At 38.7% G+C, this 20,737-nt stretch overlaps 1 protein-coding gene across 8 annotated transcripts in view; it reads right to left on the bottom strand.

The window, feature by feature from the left end:
* Positions 1 to 4,657: 4,657 nt before the first annotated feature.
* Positions 4,658 to 20,737, bottom strand: part of LOC5564524 (paired amphipathic helix protein Sin3a) — a 70,229-nt gene continuing 54,149 nt past the window's right edge. For 5 of the 8 annotated variants that reach the window (XM_021848243.1, XM_021848242.1, XM_021848244.1 and 2 more), the window contains exons 4-11: positions 17,974 to 18,132; positions 17,669 to 17,909; positions 14,448 to 14,974; positions 13,664 to 13,993; positions 13,384 to 13,590; positions 13,092 to 13,310; positions 7,286 to 7,738; positions 4,658 to 5,973 (exon numbers count right to left, since the gene is read on the bottom strand). In XM_021848243.1, coding sequence (XP_021703935.1) covers positions 5,743 to 5,973; positions 7,286 to 7,738; positions 13,092 to 13,310; positions 13,384 to 13,590; positions 13,664 to 13,993; positions 14,448 to 14,974; positions 17,669 to 17,909; positions 17,974 to 18,132 — 2,367 coding nt within the window. In that variant the 3' untranslated portion in view covers positions 4,658 to 5,742. Of the gene's footprint in view, positions 5,974 to 7,285; positions 7,739 to 8,740; positions 10,008 to 13,091; positions 13,311 to 13,383; positions 13,591 to 13,663; positions 13,994 to 14,447; positions 14,975 to 17,668; positions 17,910 to 17,973; positions 18,133 to 20,737 lie in introns of those variants that run through there. The other 3 variants (XR_002501035.1, XM_021848247.1, XM_021848248.1) reach the window with 3 other exon arrangements.

Here is a 20,737-nt window from a genome sequence, read left to right as displayed (position 1 = left end):
TCTGAGAAGTAGGCTCTGTCCTAGTGAGGACGTAATGCCAAAAAGAAGAAGAAAAAGGCATATCTATCAAAGGCAAAAGTTCTGTCACTTCGCCTTGTGCCGTCTTCTCCTGGAAATGTTACTATTACTTGTAGTTTTGCAACATATAGTTTTAATTTTTTTTATTTATTCCGATCTGATTTCGTTTCACTTTTTTGTTAGGTTTACATCAGTCGGCTACGAACCTATATGCATAACCGCAAAAAAATAACGACCCAATATATTAATCCGGCAACACGGGCAAAACCAAAACAAACGCATCCGATGGTAACTTTTCACACGCAGCTACACACTCGCAGACATCAAATTCAACCAATCAGCGACTGGATCACAAACTGGATTCAATTTTATTCCCAGTTGTCCTATCTTTATCTTAGGCTAGTAAGAGTGGCTACGGATCATTCTGGTTAGCAAAAGGCAAACTGATCGTCACCAATAGTATTAATGTCCACTTCGAATAGATCAATTTTTTGAAATGGGCATCAACTCACCATGAAGCCAGTGACGCCACAAGTACAGATATCTGGAAAGGTACAGATTTTCTGATAATTTTTAGTGCAGATTATTGGGTTTATTCTACGACTGGCGTGAGGTGACAATTGTCGATCTCGTATGGCAAGGTGACAATTCTCGACTTGAGTGAAGTGACTCTCCATTTGATTTACACGGCGAGTCACTTCACTCGAGTCGAGAATTATCACCTCGCTATACGAGACCGACAATTGTCACCTCACTGTAAGGCCGTCTTCAGTGTCGTGTACTAGACTCGACAAGTCGAGTCTGAAGACGGCCTTACAGTTGAGGTCGAAATACGCGTATCTGTCAAAGGATACAAACTCTAGTGGAATTAAATGGTAAGGTACAGTGGGGGAAGTGTATCAGTGGGGTAAGTGGATCATTTGTCGATATAAAGCCTAAATACTTGGATATGTTGAATGTTTTCGCACCATTGCTTCGTTTTAGGTTATATTCTTACGCGTACACTGATACTATTGCAAAACTGGTACTACACGTACACTAACACAAACAAACTTGTTAACTGCAAAAAATATAAATTTGAAAATTGTTTTCCACCAATCAAAAATCCATTGCATCTCTGTCTAAAATCAAATTCTATTATTTTTTTCGATACATGGTGAGCATTTCAGTTCTAATTGAATGAATCACAATGAAAAATATGTCATTTGTATGAATAAATACAAATATATTGGACATGGTACACTTACCCCTACTTTTTAGTGGGGTGGGGTAAGTGGATCAAGAATAATTATCATTTATTGGCAGACTGCTTAGGAGAATTTTAATAAGCTTTAATACCCGCAAATGTTGTTTTCCTTTATTTTGTTCCATTCCCAGCTTGAATTTGTTAAATTGACCATAGAAAATTTGAATTAATCCACCTAAAAGTTTTTTTAACCTTTCTGGTATAAAAAAAAAAATATAAAAAGAATAATAATTTCAAAATTCACACGAAACTTTTCGTGGTTTATCTAAACTGAGTTGTAAAAGAGCAAAATATACTAATTTTCCAATCGAAAGCATAGTCTCGTACATTATTTGACCATATAAATTGTTCTAGACAGATGATACACATATATTCATTAATAAAAGGAGGATTTCAGTTTGTTATTCAAAAGTAAATGTAACTAATATTTTTAAACCAAGAGTGCTTTTCGAAAATATCGTTAGGAATAATCCTACAATACTTCTGTATAACTTATGCGTATAAATGGATGAATTTTCTCCAAATTTTTCTAGTTACAATGTTTTTTTTTGTTCTTATTAGTATGAAATAATATATACGTACTTTTTATTATATTATGATTAAATAAAGATACTTTTTAATTTTAAAGTAATAAAATGTAACATTACTAGCACTAATAACAAGTGCGAAGGTAATATCATTCTTATTAAACAAAATCATACTACATATGTTTCGAGAACAGATTTTTTTTTTAATGGTGATCCACTTACCCCACCATGGTGCGGCAAGTGGATCATTTGGCGCAAATTTTTAAGTCTCTCATTCTCAATACATAACAATCAGAAAAATCGAAATAAATGACGATTTGAAGTATAATAGTCCCTTATTTGTTATCCACAGAAAAAAGTTTGAGTTAAACTATTCACGTTAGCTGTACATAACAATGAAGTTAACTATTGATTTTTCTGTATCCACTTACCCCACGGTACCTTATAGTACTAAATTAGGTTTTTTCATCTACTTATAGGTATTCTACTAAACAGCTCGAAGATTTATTATCAACGAAAATCATTCAAAAATTGAGTTAACATGTGATTCTGGCCTAAACTTGATCGTTTGGTACTAAAATTAGGACAGGGCTTTAGGACCCTATTATACAGAACAATGAAGCACAACAATTAGCAGGAGACACCTGAACTACACTTGAGCACTCTTTGTTTATTTATTATTATGCACAAAACACTATTTTGTTCTCTAAATCATCTATTTTTCCTCACCAAAGTCACGAGGCACTTGTTCTTTTATCGGCAATGCAATTACTATTGTCGGCAACAATTTCTCTTCGGCAATCCAAAACTGTACAACAACTAGGTTATGTATTGGTAACTTTTCGTATTTGTTGACAATGCCAGAATTTAAACGTCACTCATTATGTCCTACTCGTTGAAAGGGTCAATGCAGAAAAATAGACTACACTGAGAACAGCATTGCAGTTATAACGTCATTTATGGACGGTCCCTGATGATACTATCAGTACAACATCTCTCGAGGTTCTATCTTTATCAATTGATATTATTTTAAAATACAAATTGTTGTACGATGGGTATAGAAAAATTAACTAAATCCCATATTTAGCAATCCAAGGTGGCGGCTTAAGGAGTGTAAGAATTGTTGGAAACCCATGTAATATGGGTATTTTTGGATGAGGATATGACGAATGCCATTTTGAAATCCAAGATGGCGGTCTCTGGTCAATGAAAATTGTTGAAAACCCATGCAATATGGGTATTTTTGAAACGGGCGCGACGAGGGGATGACCGAAATCGATGTCCGACGCCATTTTGAAATCCAAGACGGCGTCCTCCAGATTAGTAAAATCATTGAAAACCCATGCAATATGGGCATTTTCGGAACGTGCGCGACGAGGGGATGACGAAAATCGATGTTCCACGCCATTTTTAAATCCAAGTTGGCGGTCTCCGGTTTGGTAAAATCATTGAAAACCCATGCAATATGTATTTTCGTAACGGGCACGACGAGGGGATGACTACTTCCTTCCGATTCTTTTTCCGCTCTCGAATAACGCGAACCGAACACGATTGGTCTTGAAAGACCACACACTACTTTTTTCCGCACTCGAACCCTTTTGGTCGCCCTAGTTTTAGAATCTCTAGTAATAGATAAAAAAGATTTTTGAGCCTTCGGTACAAATAGAAATGAAGCAACATTACTTGAAATATAAGCCGTTAAAAAGCTTCGACGTAGGTATAGTGGAAGCTGGGTTAATTCTACGAGTGGCGTGAGGTGACAATTGTCGGTGTCGTTTAGCGAGGTGACAATTCTCGATTCTAGCGAAGTGACTCGCCGTGCAAATCAAATGGAGAGTCACTTCACTCGAGTCGAGTATTGTCACCTCGATGTACGACACCGACAATTGTCACCTCACGCCACTCATAGAATAAGCCCAAATAATCGACTCGAGTGAAGTTATACCCCATCTAGCACTAAACCGAATAGCGCTATAGATCATCTGATGTACAGTGCACTACTTCCGACATTAGATTTAACGTACAGGGAAGACAGCACTAGTAAAAAAAAAATGGAAGGCGCTATTCGGTTTAGTGCTAGAAGGGGTATACTCTCTATTTGGTTTACATGGCGAGCCACTTCACTTGAGTCGAGAATGGATTACCATTGGCCACAGTTGATCAGCAGAAGTTTTCTCATTTTATTTTGTATGGGGAAAGGCATCTAATTTCAAATATCTTGTGAATGGAAGTTTTTATCGAAAAAAATATTTGATGGGCGTGATAGCCATCGTCATTACGCACAACCGGTGCCAAATATTTTTTCGAAAATAGCGCCCAATTTTGGGAAATAATTTGTTAGATGTATATCGCCATACAAATATTTTCCGCCCAACCTTTCAGGGATTTTTCGTGCAGACACTAGCGCACGTGCGTTACTATGTGGCGAGTAGCGAATCAGGGCCCGCAATCTACGATTCCGGGTGGCGGAAGTTCCCAGGTACCTCGACGACCCATTACCGATCGTAGCCTGGTGTTCCCAATATTTGGGCTGGCCAGGCAAATGAAGACTCAGCGTGTCCGATTCTATGCAGATATTTCCGGAAGGATCCGTAGTCTGACAAGAACTATGCAAAGGAGAAGGTTCTCCGTGTTTACTGGTGTCTAAACCAATACATTAAGAATGAGCCGGAGGGTCTACCTTTCTTTATACGAGTTGTCCAGCTCCTGCTGCCACATACCCATTGAGTCCAAGCTGATAATGTTCCTCACATGTCTTGTGTCCCTCCGCTGGCAGCATTCTATGTCCTCAGCGGTCGATGTGTACTGGCTCACTTAGAAATAGATTTGGGCTTTCGGATTAACTCATTACTATGACCCATTCACAACAGTTTTCAAATAACTTTACATTTATTGACGCGTTTGACGTAGTTTTAAATATTTCAATTTTTCAAGTGTAATGCTTATTTCTTATATTCACAGAGGAAAATAGCTTAAATTAACATATTTGCCCTCGTATGCTCTCTCTCTCTCTCTAACACTACAGTAATCTATTTGTTAGCGTAATTGCGGACTTTCAATTAAATTACCTTACCATTAGGTTTGAAAGGGGAGAACAGAAATAGTTTGTTGCTCTTCTTAACAAAGCATTTTTATTCAAGTTTCGGAATTTCAACCGAGTTCACCATCTATGCTTCCATGATGATTGTTACAAATCGGATTTGATGAGATTTTCGTAACGTTCTACTTTAGTATTTTAAGATTACTATTACGCAAAGTGTTCCATCACAAGAGGAAGATTTGCACTTCAACCACTGCAGGTCCATGGTCTGTCTTAAATAGTCTACAACCTAGAGTTAAAATGTCTGACGTTCTATAAATATTTATTGAATGCGCTTTACCTTTAATCGTTGCTTACGATTACAATTCAACGCACTCGTAGAGCTGTGAGTAGCACACGCGTTTATGGGTCTGTTTTAGCAAGAATTCTAGTAATAATGTTATTGTTTAAATTAACTGTTGCTGCTGCTGCACTGTTCTTTTCCTAACGTCTAAATAATCTATACCATTTTGGCTAATAATGAACTCGGATCGCGTTTCTTTTATAATATATATTGAACTACTCTCAATTGTACATGATTCTCAAGGTTTAGTTTTTGTAGGTTTTCATTGTATTTTGTTATTCTGTAGTTAAAAACTCTGCTTACCTAGTAATCAATTTAATAAAAAAAAATATGAATTACAGTAAAACGAGATTTCCCCTTTGAATCGAGAAATCAAAACATAAGGAAGGATACTTACCGGCTACTAATTACAAACACAACTAAAGTATTCCTCTCAGTGTTAATACTTCTTGCTGCGTGTCGCCATGTACGGTCGTCACATTCTATGTACTAGGTAAGGTATGTATTACGTTGACGGGTCCAGCCTTTACGTACCACTACTTTACACAGGTCCTCACTCGGTAGCCGTTCACAAATGGTCGACCTTCTCAACTTTGTACCGATTATAGGGCATGTAGGGCGTTCGACTGATGTCGTTGTTCTGCCGGACGACGGTTAGGTTTTTCACCAGGTCCAGACGGGTGCCGAGGAGCCACTCGTTGCACTGTGTCCGCTGCGCTTCGCTCACGTTCTGGTCGAGCCAACGCTGCACGAAGGCGTCAAATCGGTGGTGCATGGTTTTCGTGACGGTTGGGTGCGTCTGTAAATAGGGAAAATGGGGGAAACACATTGTAGTTTACATAAAAATCCAGCAGCTAGACAAGAAGTTGGTAAGAATCAATGCTTCTGGAGATGTTAGTAGCTTATGGAATCATATCTACGAAGCTATGATCAGAACGACGTCATTGATACTGATCGACAACGAATACGGAACCGTTGGTTCGATAAACAGTGCCAGAGAGTGACATACATTGAAGAATGCTGCCAAGAACCATACGCTGATGGCTGGTAGATAATGTATGAACATGGTTTTTCGGCGAAATTAATCTGGCTCATACAGACAGTGCTAGATGGATGGTTCAAAATGCAGTGTTGGATCGCAGACAAAATGGTTGACACGTTTGGCACAGTTCGAGAATTAAAAGTTTAAAAGTCAATAACGGGCACCGGCCACGTCCTCAAGTCATCGGGGAAGGGAAGGAATGTTAGTTATCTTCTGTTACTAGATACCAAAATCACCTCTGCATCTTTCCACAATTATCAAGCTTAGAATATTGGGATAGAGGGATAGAGCCTAGGAAGTGCGTTGTGATGCGATTCAAAATTTAATTCAATTACACCCAATTGATGTCACGATATTATTCGATCATCGTTTTGCAAGCCGAACAAGTTTGATCCTGATTCTATCGTTCTCTACCGCAGCGATGGAGCAAGCGACGCAATCAAGGGTTCCAACACTCTCCAAGCTACTCGAAGTAAATCTTTCAAAGGATTCGCTGAAAACCTCTTTAAATCCTGTGTGGGATTCATTAACGACTTTGATAAGAATCTAACCATGAAATTCACCTGAAGTCTGGAGAATCTAACCAAAAAAAAAAAATATCTCAAGAAATATGTAATAATCTTTCCGGAGACTATGGTCGGTTCAATCCCGCAAGGGGTCAGTCAGAGATTTTACCAAGAATCTAAGGATCTTCCTAGGAACCAGGAACGAAGGACACGAACCCAAAAATGACGAGGATATTCTTTAACGAATAATTTGCCAGAAAGAACCTTCGTTTGCACGAAAAACAGCTATGCAATAAGTAAACGTGATTCCTTGGGAAAAATTCAGATGACCAAATGCTAAAACACTGTAGAGTTGCACAAGAACAACTAAGGAAAGGGTTCTTTCACAAATTTCATAACGCTAAAAATGGTCATTTTCTACACCCAACCACCCCCTTGTAACGCTTTTTGTATGAATGATTCACAAATTTTGTATGAATCACAAGGACACCCACCCACCCCCTTCAGCGTTATGAAATTTGTGAATGAGCCCTAAACCGACAGGATATCCGTACGAAACTTACCTCTCGCGCCCTCAGCAGCGACTTGCGCTTGTAGAAGATGTGATGTTTGTTCAGCACGAAGCTGATTTTGTTGTTGTTCATGCTCAGCCGGAACTGTTCACGATCGTCCACGTAGTAGCTCTGATCGCCATTACTGCTGGGCAACCGTTCGGGCGCTTGATTCGTTTTGCCTTTATGGTTCCAAACCGCGGTGCTAACTTCGGTGGCGGCATCGCCTTTCTTGAGAGTGTTGTTGTTATTGTTGTTCGGCCCCCCTTCGGCGGACTGCGAAGCTATGTTGTTCAGCTTCTGACCGGTCGTTGTTCCACCACCGGAGAGAGGTGACTTGCTGTCGCGTTCATCCTTTGGTGAGGAATCTGCTTGGAGCTCTTCAGTCTGCGGTGAACTGGCCGCCTTACAGCGACGTAGATTGCGCTGCAGAAACCGAGCTTTCCGGTTAGCGCTGCTGTAAGCCTGCAGAGAGAAAGGAACATCAACACATTTTACTACTTTTAGATAGTAATGGGAGTTAGTTTGTAAAATACATTTAGATAGCTTTTAAAGTGGCCATGCAAGTGAAATCATGCGGTAGCGGGTTCCTTCGCCATAGTTTTTTTCTTCTACTTGAAAGCGATAAAAATATGCTGCCCTAAAAGGGCGAACATAAAAAACATAAAGCGTATCGAACAATGTCGAGAGGCCTATTCTTAAACTGTTAAGCATTATCAGTCTTTGCATCTTCATGGTACATTTCGATTTAATCCAGTATAAAAATCGGTTTTTATCAGTACCAGGTCAAACTTAAAACTAATTCTTAACGAATCGATTTATTTTGTTTGGGCATTATTTCGACTATTTAGAATAATAGAGAATAACATGGACAAATACGTTTAGTTGGTAGAAATTATAAGACTTTAAAGTTTTATAGTAATAGAAGACATCGTTTACGAAAACAGAATAATCATAGAACACTAAATGTGAATATCCTATCAGTTCCGCAGTTCCTCACTTAACCGATATTATCATCGGCCTACGGAAACGGACTGAAAGGAGGTTCACATACAAACTTCGTACGTAAATCAAAAGAGAATTCAACATAGACAAACAATCTAAAAATCCCACTGTACACCGTCGTCGTTATGCCAGCCAAAACTATGTGGAAAGACAAAAAAGAGACTTGAAGAATTGACAAAAACGGTCCCTTCCGGGACAGGGGTGAAACAATTACAGTATAAGAAACTTATAAAAGAAACAGTAATGAGATAAGGGTGGAAAGGTAAGAATTTAAGCAATACCTACTGATTTTTTTTTGTTTCCTGTCTTCTGTCAAACAACAACATAGCTCGTCGATTGAAATAAAAAGGCGAATCTTTTGTTTTGTGTTTTCAATTGAGCTCATGGTTCGTTTTATTTTTCATTTTCAAAAATCGAGTTTGCGCTATCATCATTATTCTAGCATACTATGTTCCAGGAATATAGTTTTCTGACTGGTTAGCTATTTCTTCTTTTTTACATATTTTAAAGTGCTACTGATAACATGGGACAGAGAAATAATTCTGCTGCGGTTGAACTATTGATATACATATATTAAAACAGGAATAGCGCCTTATTTACAATACTGGGAAAGAATTTCTACAATGTGTCTACATCAAAGCTTTCTATATCGGGGGCTCTGTCTAATCCACAACGACTTGTTAGTGATTCAGAAATATTTATCGGCACTAACATTGTAAAACAATGCGAATGATACCTTGAAGCTTTATACTTTACTTGGAAGTAGTCTCGTCTTGATTATTTTTTAAGTAGAGCAGGCATTGAGAGTTAAGGACAAGTTCATGTATTTTAGATCTATTACCAAAACTTGAGGATGTGTGGTAGAACAAATCCAGTACAAGTAATCAGGAAATGACAGTTCAATACAAAAATATTCAAAACCGCCTTTTGGTCACTTATAGACTGTACTTTAGTCATCTCATTCAAAGACATACCTATTTTGAAAAATACAGAAAAATATTGTTCGCATCAAATAGAAATCCATAAAGAAAATAGATACGAATTGCTCGTTTCATGTGACCAAACTCTTGCTCTTATCCAAATTCGATACCCCAAAAGCAACGAGCTATACACCCTTTACCAGAGGTGCTGCTATTTCCTTCAAACGCGTGAGTACTATTACAGTACTCTTATAAAAATCCTTAGCAAGGGAAGGGGATACATGAACGCTGACATTGAATCCGATCGATCTAGAGTAAAAACGAGTACATATTTACAGATTGGATGAGCTAAAAGTTATACCTTAGTACCTAATACGTTTTATGAAATTGAAGCACTTTTCCCTTTGTCTATGATCACGCACTGCACTAGTGTGGAGGATCCCTAGGGTGCATCAAATTTTTATCAATAGCATTGTACCTATATGTGTGTGTAGTAACAGGTTTGTGGATGTGTGACATTGATATTCCAATCGCAAAATCAATCACCCCTAGCGAGACCAACAGCCGATAATGGTCTCAAGAACTGAGTGTTTCTACCGCGGGATTGCTCTTCAAAGTGTGTTTCTCTAATGATATTGATTTATTTCCACGACTGTTATCTTCTTATTTGCTTCTCGCTTGCGTGACGTCACAGTTATCAATGAAGCTCAACTAGCACTCGAGTGAGTGAGTGTCACACTTGCTCCTCTCTACAACTGATTTGTACAAATCGAAAGAGAAATTCATTCTTTCATTCATTCTTGTTTGACCTGGCACGGAGAAAAAAAAAAGATTGATGTGAAGAGAAAGCTTAAATTAGTGGATTATGTTCTCTGAGTATACTAACGGAAGAAGAAATTACGATTATTACGGTTCCTGGTTCGGGAAGGTAACAACCGGGAGGAAACGGACAGACAAAAAGGAACATGAAATCGAAACCATATTCACAGAAAGAAATCAGTTGAACTAAAAAGAATTAATTTGAGTATTTCATTGGAGATAATGTATTTGAGCTGTTTAGTTGTCGATCGTCAAAAGATTTAACGAACTGATTGTTTACGACCTTTTTTCTAAAACTATGAACCGAGGCAGATCAAAAGACATAAGGTGGAATCGCCAGAATAAAACATATCGGAAAGAACTTTTGTATGGAGGGCCCTGCAATATACATTTTTTCCTTCTTTAGGCTTATTATTTGTGAGAGAAAGGAATATAATTATATCACGCAGAGATGCGCAGAAGAGCATATTAACGGATAGACTATGAGTGAAAGGTGGAATCAGTACTTCGATGAACATCTGAACGATACAGAGAGCGCAGGCTGACTCTGACCCTCATTGCAACAGCGGACAACGGAGAAAATGTCTACGTCAACCCACACTTTGAAGAAAAGTAAGGACGCCATTCACCAGCCCAAGAACACTAAAGCAGATGGTAAGTATGGTATCTGAGCTGAACTCATCAAGGTGGGCCCGGATAAGCAGGTCATTTGTCAGCATCGGCTGATAGGCACATTCTGGGAAAATGAACAGATACCAGAGGATTGAAAGGAAGGGCTAATATGTCCCATCTTCAAGGCGACCATTTAGAATTCCAAGTGATCACCATTCTAAATGCGGCCAGGTGACAGTAGAAGCGAATTCTAGTAGAGGAAATTATCGAACCGGATTCATAGACAACCGATCCAGATATTTACTGTACTGCAAATCATTCAAAAGTTCCTTGCATACCAGGTCCCAACGCACCATTTACCATCTATTTCAAGGTGACATACAATGGTATCGACCGCTTATACCTCTGGAAGATCATGGACAAGAACAGCTCTCCTGGGAAGCTTAAAATATTGAAAAGAGAGAAAATGGGTGGTGTACAAATTTATGGAAAGATTGCAGGTGGACACTCCAGTTAGTTTGTAATGTTCAATATTGCGCCAGATGTTATGCGTTGAGTCATTTGGTTAAACAGTTGAGACACGCTTTTCAACAAATTCAGTCAATTTATTGCTTAGCGGGTGATGTGGATATTGATGGTTGAACATTTCAAAAGATGATAGACCTTTAAACCCGCTTACAAAAGTCGAAATGATGGTGAGTGCATCAAGCACTAAGCAAATGCTAATAGGCGGAGCCGATCACGATAGGGTTCGCCTAGGAGCGGTGTGACGGTAGAAGGGAGGTCGAAGTTTAAAGGAGCCTCCAGTGGCACGTTCCTTGCCAATCGAGAAATTTGTACCATCGCCATATTTGAGCCTATTTAATTTTCTACCCAATGAGCGATGGAAGAATGGCCAGGTACAAGGTTTACAGAGTTGACTGAATTCAGTTCCTCTTTTTGAGTTCCACATGCGATAACAAGCTTCGACCTTGAGTTGGTCGAAGCAAAAGCATTCATACAAGCCTGATTATCTGAATAGGAGTATTTGACTTTGCTCATTACGTGCTGATTGCACTCCAGACATAAGAGCTAATATTTACGCCTGAAAAACTGTGCAGTGTCTACCAAGTTAGTAAAATTGATTCAGCCTTAGCTCACGAGAATATACACCAGCACCAGTTCTACCTTCAAAAAGGGAGCCATCAACTGTTCGATGTACTTCTTTCCAAATAGCCACTCTTCCCGTGAAGGAAATTGTGTGGTAAATGTCTTGTAAGGAAAGTGACAAGCAATTGTGAGATCACTTGGAGCAAGGACTGTTTTGTCCCAATTCACCAAAAGTGGGTCAACGATTCCCTAATAATCTAATTCCCATACACGTTAAGGCCCAAGTAAAAATGGTGCAAAAGTCAAAACTGAAAAAGCAGTTTTCTCTTTTTAAATAGACAAACCAAAGGAAATAAAAACACACAGCACATTTATTTGCCAAATAAAAAGGCTGTGTGTTCTTATTTTCATCAATTTATTGTTTCAAAAGGAGAAAACTGCTTTTTCAGTTCTGACTTTTGAGCCATTTTTTCTTGCACCTTAAGAGCTAGAAAGTGCTTATTGTGTAGAAGCGCAGCGTCGGGAAGAGCCTCGAGCGTTGCCGTGAAAGGCGTAGAGAACGCACCAGACAACCGCGCTGTTCACACTTGTAGTACTGTTCACGGTCGCCATATCGTGACAGCTTTCGACTATATGCAGTTTATTTCTATGACGTTATAGAAAAGTCATAGAAAAAGGAACCCTGTGGCAATCGAATTACGAGAACAAGAGTCAGCAGCCGAAACTAGAGATTCTGAATGAAAATTACGTGGCTATTCATAAGCTGCCAATCAAACTCAAACCAGATGGTGGAGAGTAATCCAAGATGGATTACTGGAAGTGTCCGCCAAGTATGCGAATTGTGTTTTTGTATAATTGTTTCATTCATTACCCAACGAATTTTAATGGCAATTTTGAGGTGTAAAATGCATAAACGAGGTGTTTGCCAGCTGAACATTATATCGAATGAAGTACTCCCACAGTTATACAGTCCTGACCCGGTTTTGCAGCGCCTTTTCGCGGGGAACTTTTTGTTCTCTCCTCTTAATTATCATTTTTTACAAATTTACGTATAACATGGAAAAAAATAACAATGATAATTTGCTTGCATTTTGCCGAGCCGAAAAAAGTTTTGGAAAGGGTGCTGACAAAATCGGGTCATCTGTGGAACATAACAATTTTCAAAAACAAAACCGCCAAACGAAAATCGTTATTTACAGATTACAGATACAATAAAAACCAATAAAAAATAAAGTTTGTCTCAATACTCTCATCGATTGATATATTGGTGCGACACACTCCACTGTCAGTAGTGTGCAAACGAAGAGGAAGGAAAAATAATGGTAGAGAAATGAAGAAACACGCTCGTCTCTACTGCTCGGATCGCTACTTACCAAGTCGTCGTCCGGTTTCTCAGTTTTGATTTCCACGTTGCCCGCTCCGGTGGTGACCCCGGTTATGCTGGCTCCGCTTTCGCTACCGGTGCCGGTGGCCGCCGGATTCGACAGCCGATCGACGTAGTTGCTGTAGTTTTGGGCATTGTTGAAGTTTTGCGCCGTATCATCCGACTCGGTGTCCAACAGTTCAATCGTCACCTTGCAATCGATTTTGTACTGGAAATAGATGGGCGAATGATATTGCATTAGCTTACAATAACAAATTCTATTTGAACAATGTGATACTTACAATATAAACCTTGAAGCAGTTTTCGTCCTGAAGTGCTGCTTCCGCTTTTCGTTGGTATGCCAATTCATGTGCAACGCGACGATTCGCAGTACGACAGAGTCCGCCAGCACCGCCCTTGCGTTGCTCTAGTTGGAACAGTTCTACACATTCCAGAGCACCCCGTTCCGTCACACAGTGCTGCAGCTGTCGAACGGCATTTTGTACAACCTGTTGACAAAAAAAAACAAACAAACCTTAGCTCACATGTCCAACAAGGATAATTGTTCAGTGCATTCATTACCCTATCCAGCGTAAATGCAATGTAGGCGTGGATGCCGAACATCTCGCGAAGGGAATCCTCGAAGTTGCTCGCCTCCATGTTACCGTCCAGCACGTTCTTCAGCATGTCCAGGAAGGTCGAGTAGAAATCCTCCACCTTGATTTCGCTCTTGGGCTTCAACCGCAGGGCCGTGGCCGTGCTGTTGTTCCGCGAGCTCTGGTACATGCGCTCCTCGGTGGCAATGATCTGGGCCCGCTCGTAGATGGTGCGAAGCCGCTCGCAGAGGATTGCATGCAACCGCAGGAACAGATACCAGTTGTTGTTGGTGAAGAACAGCGTGTAGGCTTCCTCCTGTAATGCAAAAGAGAATGTGTGTTCAGTGTTTTGTAATGAGTTTTCGAGGTATGTATTAGTAATTCAACACATGATCAATCCAAAAAGTCATCTACCAGCCTCGAAAGTCGACAATTGTAGTGTCAAACGATTCAAATATCTCGTATTATTTTAAATTGACAATAACGTTGCATTTGAAAATTATGCAAAATCAGAAATAAGGTTTATTCCGACAGAAACCTGCTATTTACTATTTGCTGAACAAATACATTAACTTAGTATGCCCTTTGCTGTCTCGTTAACCATGTGAACCATCATATGTAACTATTTTAAAACAAAAGCATGAAACGAGCTCACCAGCTGATATTTTTTCCTCGACTTCCCAACAAGAAACTGTTCACCGAGACGCGGAAATGAAAACAAAACTTCCAACTTGCCTCATATAATATAAGAAAACATCCCCAATACTCACATAATGCTTGCTTATGGCATGGGCTGGAAGCGGTGGATTAGTGGATGGCTGCTGTTGCGCACCACTCGTCGTCTGTCCTGCCGAACCAGTCGGCTGATCGGGATCATGCTCCTGTTTGATCTCCACCTTGATAGCACTATCCGGCAGGTTCTCCTTGCCGCTGTCTTCCGTGGATGATCGATTGGCTCCCGACGTCGAACTACTATCAACGCCGGATGCCGTACTGGTCGGTTGACCCGTCGTACCGCTGCTTGTCGCTGTCGTTCCTGGTAATGTCATTGCGTTCTCGGGCGAACTACTGCTAGCCGTTGCCGATGTGATCGGTTTCGAACCGGCTGTAGTACTGTCCGGTGTTTCTTCTTTTATGGCAGATGCAAAGGCATCTTTTTCGGTGGCACTGCCGCTCCCATTGCCGCCCGCACTTGTACTCGATGTTAAATTGCTGCTACCGTTGTTTTTGTTGCCATTCTTCGAAGAGGACTTGTTCTCATCGTCGTGCTCCTGATCGACATCCATATCTCTGTCATCTGCAGAGGAAAGAACGATAGATTATGAATGAAAACTGTTGACCAGGCTATTACATGGCTAGTAGCGACTATCTTAAAAATAGGAACTTTGGAGACCAGATGCCCGAAGAAAGAGACTAAACAGAATCCAAAAAGAGACCTAACTGGAACCAGGAGATATGAGTCATAAGGATTGCTATTTGCCAACCATTTCCTTCACGTATTGCTACGATGATTTCATCAGTAGTTTATTTAGTGAATCATTTACGGACTCTTTCAAAATTTTCGTTCAAGAATTCAACCTGATTTTTTTTTTAAGAACCCAGTGATTACTTTAGAAATTCCACTACGGATTTGTTTAAAACCCTCTCTTTCCCATGGTAGCAAGGTGATCCACCGATTTTCAACGAACGCGGGCTAAACCGAATTGGTACGAGTAGCTCAATGATAATTGGAATAAATTTATACGCTCATTTGTCTTATCTAACATCTGAATAAGTGACCTAAAGGTCAAACTATTGAAAAACAATCAATTTTTTTATTGTGGTTTTGAATAATATAGCTTATTTGGAACAGCTTTTGTTTAAGCGCTTTTTTAGAAACGCCATTTTGATAGTTAAATTTTCGAACAAAGCTGAGGGAAAGAAAGGGTTAAGAATTGCTCTAAAGCTTAATTCAAATATTTTGCATCGAGTGATGCTTCCATCGATTTTCCTAGGATTTCCTTCCAACATTTTCGTTGACGACTTTTTCAAGAATTTATCCAGTGATTTCTCCAGAGATACCTCTAAGGATTTCTCGTAAATTCCTACACAAATTTCGTTTACGATTGTTTTAAGATTTCAACCAAGAATTTGTCTAAGGATACCTTCAGGAATTAAACCTGAGTTTCCTGCTGACATTTCTTCAGGAATTCCCCAGAGAAATCTTCAATGAATTTATTCAAGGATGTCTCTAGGGGATTGTCAAGGATATTTTTCAAAAATATAATTGGAGAGATTTCTGAAAATGTCCCGCAGGTGTTTCTAAGGTGTTCTTTAATTCTTTAAATCCTCATCCGTTGTGAGGTATTGAACCCATCGGTAATTAAAATTTTTGAAAAGCTGATTGAACGAAATCTTCAAACAAAATTTATTTCAGTAGCAACAGAAAGTTTTTCACCGACGGATCCAAAACAAATTATTCTACTAGATTTAGTAGTGTTTTTAATGAGCGGCTATACACTACGCATTAGAGCGAATTGCCTCTCTTCCCTCTGATAAATACTTAATTTTTACTCATAGTCTCAGCTCAATAGAAGCTATTCGTTCAATGAGGCCGGTAAAGCACTCCCCGTATTTCCTCCACGAAATACGATCCACTCTAATTGCTCTATCAAATCGATCATATACTATCACCTTGGTTTGGTTCCCTTCACATTGCTCGATTCAGGGCAATGAGAGAGCGGACTTTCTCGCCACAGTGGGCGCTATGGAAGGCGAAATTTATGACCGACAAATCAATGATTTTTTCTCAATCGACCGTCAGTACGCCTCGATCACTTGGCAACAAAAAATGGGATGGTGGAGACTTGGGAAGGTCTCATTCTAAGTTACATTCTATTCTCCCACAGGTAATGAAGAAACCGTGGTTCAAGGGGTTGGACTTAAGTCGAGACCTTGTTAATGTAATGTGTCGACTTATGTCCAATCACTACTCACTGGGCTCGCACTGGGCTTACAGGCAGCAATGATTGCAGCTATGGTGCACGCTACCAAGATATTAACCATATATTATATAGGTTTAAAGTGATCTCTGACAAAACGAAAACTAGTCCTGACAAACTTGCAAGGATTTCCTAAGGGATCTATTGAAAAACATAGCTGAAAAAGGTATAGATTAGTGTAGGAATGAACGGAGGAATTTCTGAAATTATTGCAGTAGTATTTGCTTGTGTGAAACCTTAAAAGTACTCTCTACGAGATCATTGAGATTTTACTTGAGCAATACTCGATATATGTTGGTAAATGCTTAGGCAAATTCTATCGAAAGTTCTGGAAGAACTTAAAAAGAATCCTTGACGAATTTGTCTAGATTTCAATAACAATTCCATGAATAAACCGTGGATGATGTTTTGAAGGAATCCCTATGAAAATGGCTGGAAGAATAACTGGCAAAATCGGCGTAAGAACTCCATGAGGAATTCATCAAATTTCTAGAAAAATCCTTCAACGATTTTTCTAAAAAAAATAGAACAATCCTTTGTGAATCTACTTGGCAGAACTCCGGTAATACTCTTTAGAACATTTCCTAGAGTAACTATAGGAGGCGTTGAAGGAAGAATCACTGGAAAAAACCTCTGAAGGAAATCCTTGGATAATCTCTGGAAATGTTTTCATAGTAATTCCTCTGGAAATTACCGGAAGTAATAGCGTTAGAGTGCTTAAGGATTTCCCGGAGCAAATTATGGAGTAATTTTGGGAAATCAGTAGAGGAATTTCTGGACAACTTCATGGACAAATTCAAACAGAATCTCTGATGTTTGAAGGAGTACTTATATAAAACTATTTCAGAAGAAATCACAAGACTTGCTTTTCCATAAGAAAAACCGAGATTTAAGGCAAGAAAAAAAGAAAAAAGTGACTCCAGGAAAATTTTCTAAAGAAGAAGGGATAAAGTGACCAAGGCTCTAACAAGAGACCTGCTACCAGACCTATTAATCATCCATATACATACCCTCCTCCCGTTCATCGTCGCTCAGCTGCTGACGAGGGGCGAAGAACAAATCCGGCACGAACTGCCGCAGGATGTGCTTGATGCGGGCCTTCTCCTGCTTCTGGATGCCGGTTTGCCGCTTCACGTGATGAATCAGTAGGTTGGCCGCATCGTCCAGGATCGTCTTATCTTTGTAGGGCAACACCAGGTGCGGTCCACTGGTCAGCGGGTTCGAGCTGCCGTCCTCGGTTTGCTCGTGGCGCTGCAAAGAGGAATCGAAAATCAAGTGACGATTCTTTGATTCGTCGCGGGAAGCTGCATTTTACCTTCATGTAACTCACCTCATCAAAAAGAGTTTCAATTTCATTGAACAAACTTTTCGATCGGAGTGCTTTAATGTCGTTCTGCTTAAAGTTAATGCCCTGGTGGTCCAGAGACTTCAGATAGTACTTTTCGTTCTGCTCTCGCCACTGCTTGTTGAAGCCCTGTTGAATAAGAAATAAGAACATTACTATTTGTTTTCCCATCATTCCATTGTGATTTATTTTGTCGTCTTTGTGCGCTTTTTCAATAGCACAGGAGTGCGATATGAAAAGCCCGAGCAAGAATGAGTTTTTTCGTTGCGTCGCCGGATTGTTGCGTTAAGTGAAGCTGAAAGTGGACTGTGGCTGCTCAGTCAAGGGAATTAATTGGTGAGCTCGTTTCATGCTTTTATCAATTTATAAAATTTGTATGACTCCACACTTAATCGTTCAGCGGTGGACGAAAATATGATTTTTCAACAAATTATGAATGGTTCGTCACTATGAGTGTCCGCATACAAATTTTATTTATAAACTATTTATGTTTTACATATTTTTTTACATACTCCTTTTCTTATAACTCTGTTATGTGTAATAATAGGAATACGATAACACATGCTTTCGTCCTGACAGCTGAAGGAATGGCGTGTTTAGCTATTTGTTCAACAAACTTTGAATGGTTCGTCACTTCAAGTGTCGACATTATTTTCTTCTACTTGCAAATTTCTCATATCGAATAAAAATATTATATATTATACAGGGCTGGTAGCAGTCAGACAGCAAAATAATAGTGGCTTTAGTGACCAAAATGACCAAATAGTGACCAAAAAATGACTTGAAAACAACAAGTATTAGTCGTAAAAATGGCTAGAAATGAAAATACGTTCTGCGTGTATATTTACCCCTCTACTAGCACCATCAATTTCTTACAACAATAAAGTATTCATATAGCGATATATTTTTTTTTGTGAGCATCATTTTTTTACAAGTTTTTAACACTTCTATTTTTGAAATAAGTGTCGATTTTATTCATTGGTCGTCTGGATCCAGGGGATTTTTTTTTATTACCGTACGGGTTTGGGCCGAAGGGTCTCAGATTTTCATGAAACTTTTTCCACAGGCAGGGCTCATGGATATAGGAATAAAAAAAAAATTGAGAAAAATTCAGGGTCGCCTATTTTTCCGGAAAACTCAAGTGGAAATTTTTTGTTTTCCCTTGACACTACTTACTTTAAAAAATCATAACTCAAGAACGAAGCATTGTAGAAACAAACTTTTTATATGAAAATTTAAGCAAAAATCCAAAAAAATATGAACTGGATAAAGTTTTCCACAAAATTTTCCACCGTTGGGAAAATTCGTAAAGCAAAGCCGGAAAAACTATGCCCGAACTCGTGGAAAATTTTCAAAAAAATATTTTCGAGAAGGTAATTTTATAAGCTTTAATCACTGAAATTTTTGGAATGCACTTTTTTTTCGTTTTTGAGTTATGGCCAATTTTGTCAAAAATGTCCAGATGTGCCATATAAGACTTTTCTTTGAAAAATCATAACTCAAGAACGAAACATTGTAGAAAGAAAGTTTTTATATGAAAATTTAAGCAAATTTTCTCAGAAATCCAAAAAAATATGAACTGGATAAAGTTTTCCACAAAATTTTCCACCGTTGGGGATGATAATCCCCATGATAATCCAATCCGACTTATACTTCATTAAAACCAATCCCATATCGTTTCTCTCAGATCTTTTAAAAAATTTGCAATTGCTTTGATAAAAAACCTTGTTTTTCTGATGCTTCGATTGAAATATGGGTTTTCAAAGAAAAGGCTAATATGGTCATTTTTCACAAAATTGACCATAACTCAGGAACAAACAGAAAGTACATCCTAAAAGTTACTAGAATTGAAGTTTATAAAGTTTCTTTCTCAAATATATTTTAATAAAAATTTTCCGCGAGTTCGGGCATAGATTTTCTAGCCTTTCTTTATGAATTTCCCTAACGGTGGAAAATTTTGTAGAAAACTTTTTCCAGTTCATATTTTTTTTTTGATTTCTGAGAAAATTTGCTTAAATTTTCATACAAAAACTTTCTTTCTACAATGTTTCGTTCTTGAGTTATGATTTTTCAAAGAAAAGTCTTATATGGCACATCTGGACATTTTTCACAAAATTGGCCATAACTCAAAAACGAAAAAAAAGTGCATTCCAAAAATTTCAGTGATTAAAGCTTATAAATATAAGCTATAATATAAGCGAAAATATTTTTTTGAAAATTTTCCACGAGTTCGGGCATAGTTTTTCCGGCTTTTCTTTACGAAAAGCCTCTTTGGAAAACTTTTTCCAGTTCATATTTTTTTTGGATTTTTGAGAAAATTTGCTTAAATTTTCATATAAAAACTTTGTTTCTACGATGCTTCGTTCATGAGTTATGATTTTCCAAAGTAAGTAGTGTCAAGGGAAAACAAAAAATTTCCACCTGAGTTTTCCGGAAAAATAGGCGACCCTGAATTTTTCTCAATTTTTTTTTATTCATATATCCATGAGCCCTGCCTGTGGAAAAAGTTTCATGAAAATCTGAGACCCTTCGGCCCAATTTGTACGATAATAAAAAAAAATCCCCTCCAGTGATATTCCCAAATTCCTTGGGGGACCGAAGCGTAGCCATAGCCCACGGTAATATTTTAGGCTACATATTTTTTTTCTCGTGTTCGGTTGTTCATTTGTTGAAACAATTTAATACTAGTCTGTGGATGATGTCTGAAGAAATGAAACGATTTGGTGCAACCGAT

Source organism: Aedes aegypti, chromosome 2 (assembly GCF_002204515.2).
Source record: "Aedes aegypti strain LVP_AGWG chromosome 2, AaegL5.0 Primary Assembly, whole genome shotgun sequence".
NCBI classification, from domain to species: domain Eukaryota; kingdom Metazoa; phylum Arthropoda; class Insecta; order Diptera; family Culicidae; genus Aedes; species Aedes aegypti.
Note: the sequence above shows the minus strand (reverse complement) of the source record. Positions and strands in the feature narration are given on the sequence as shown.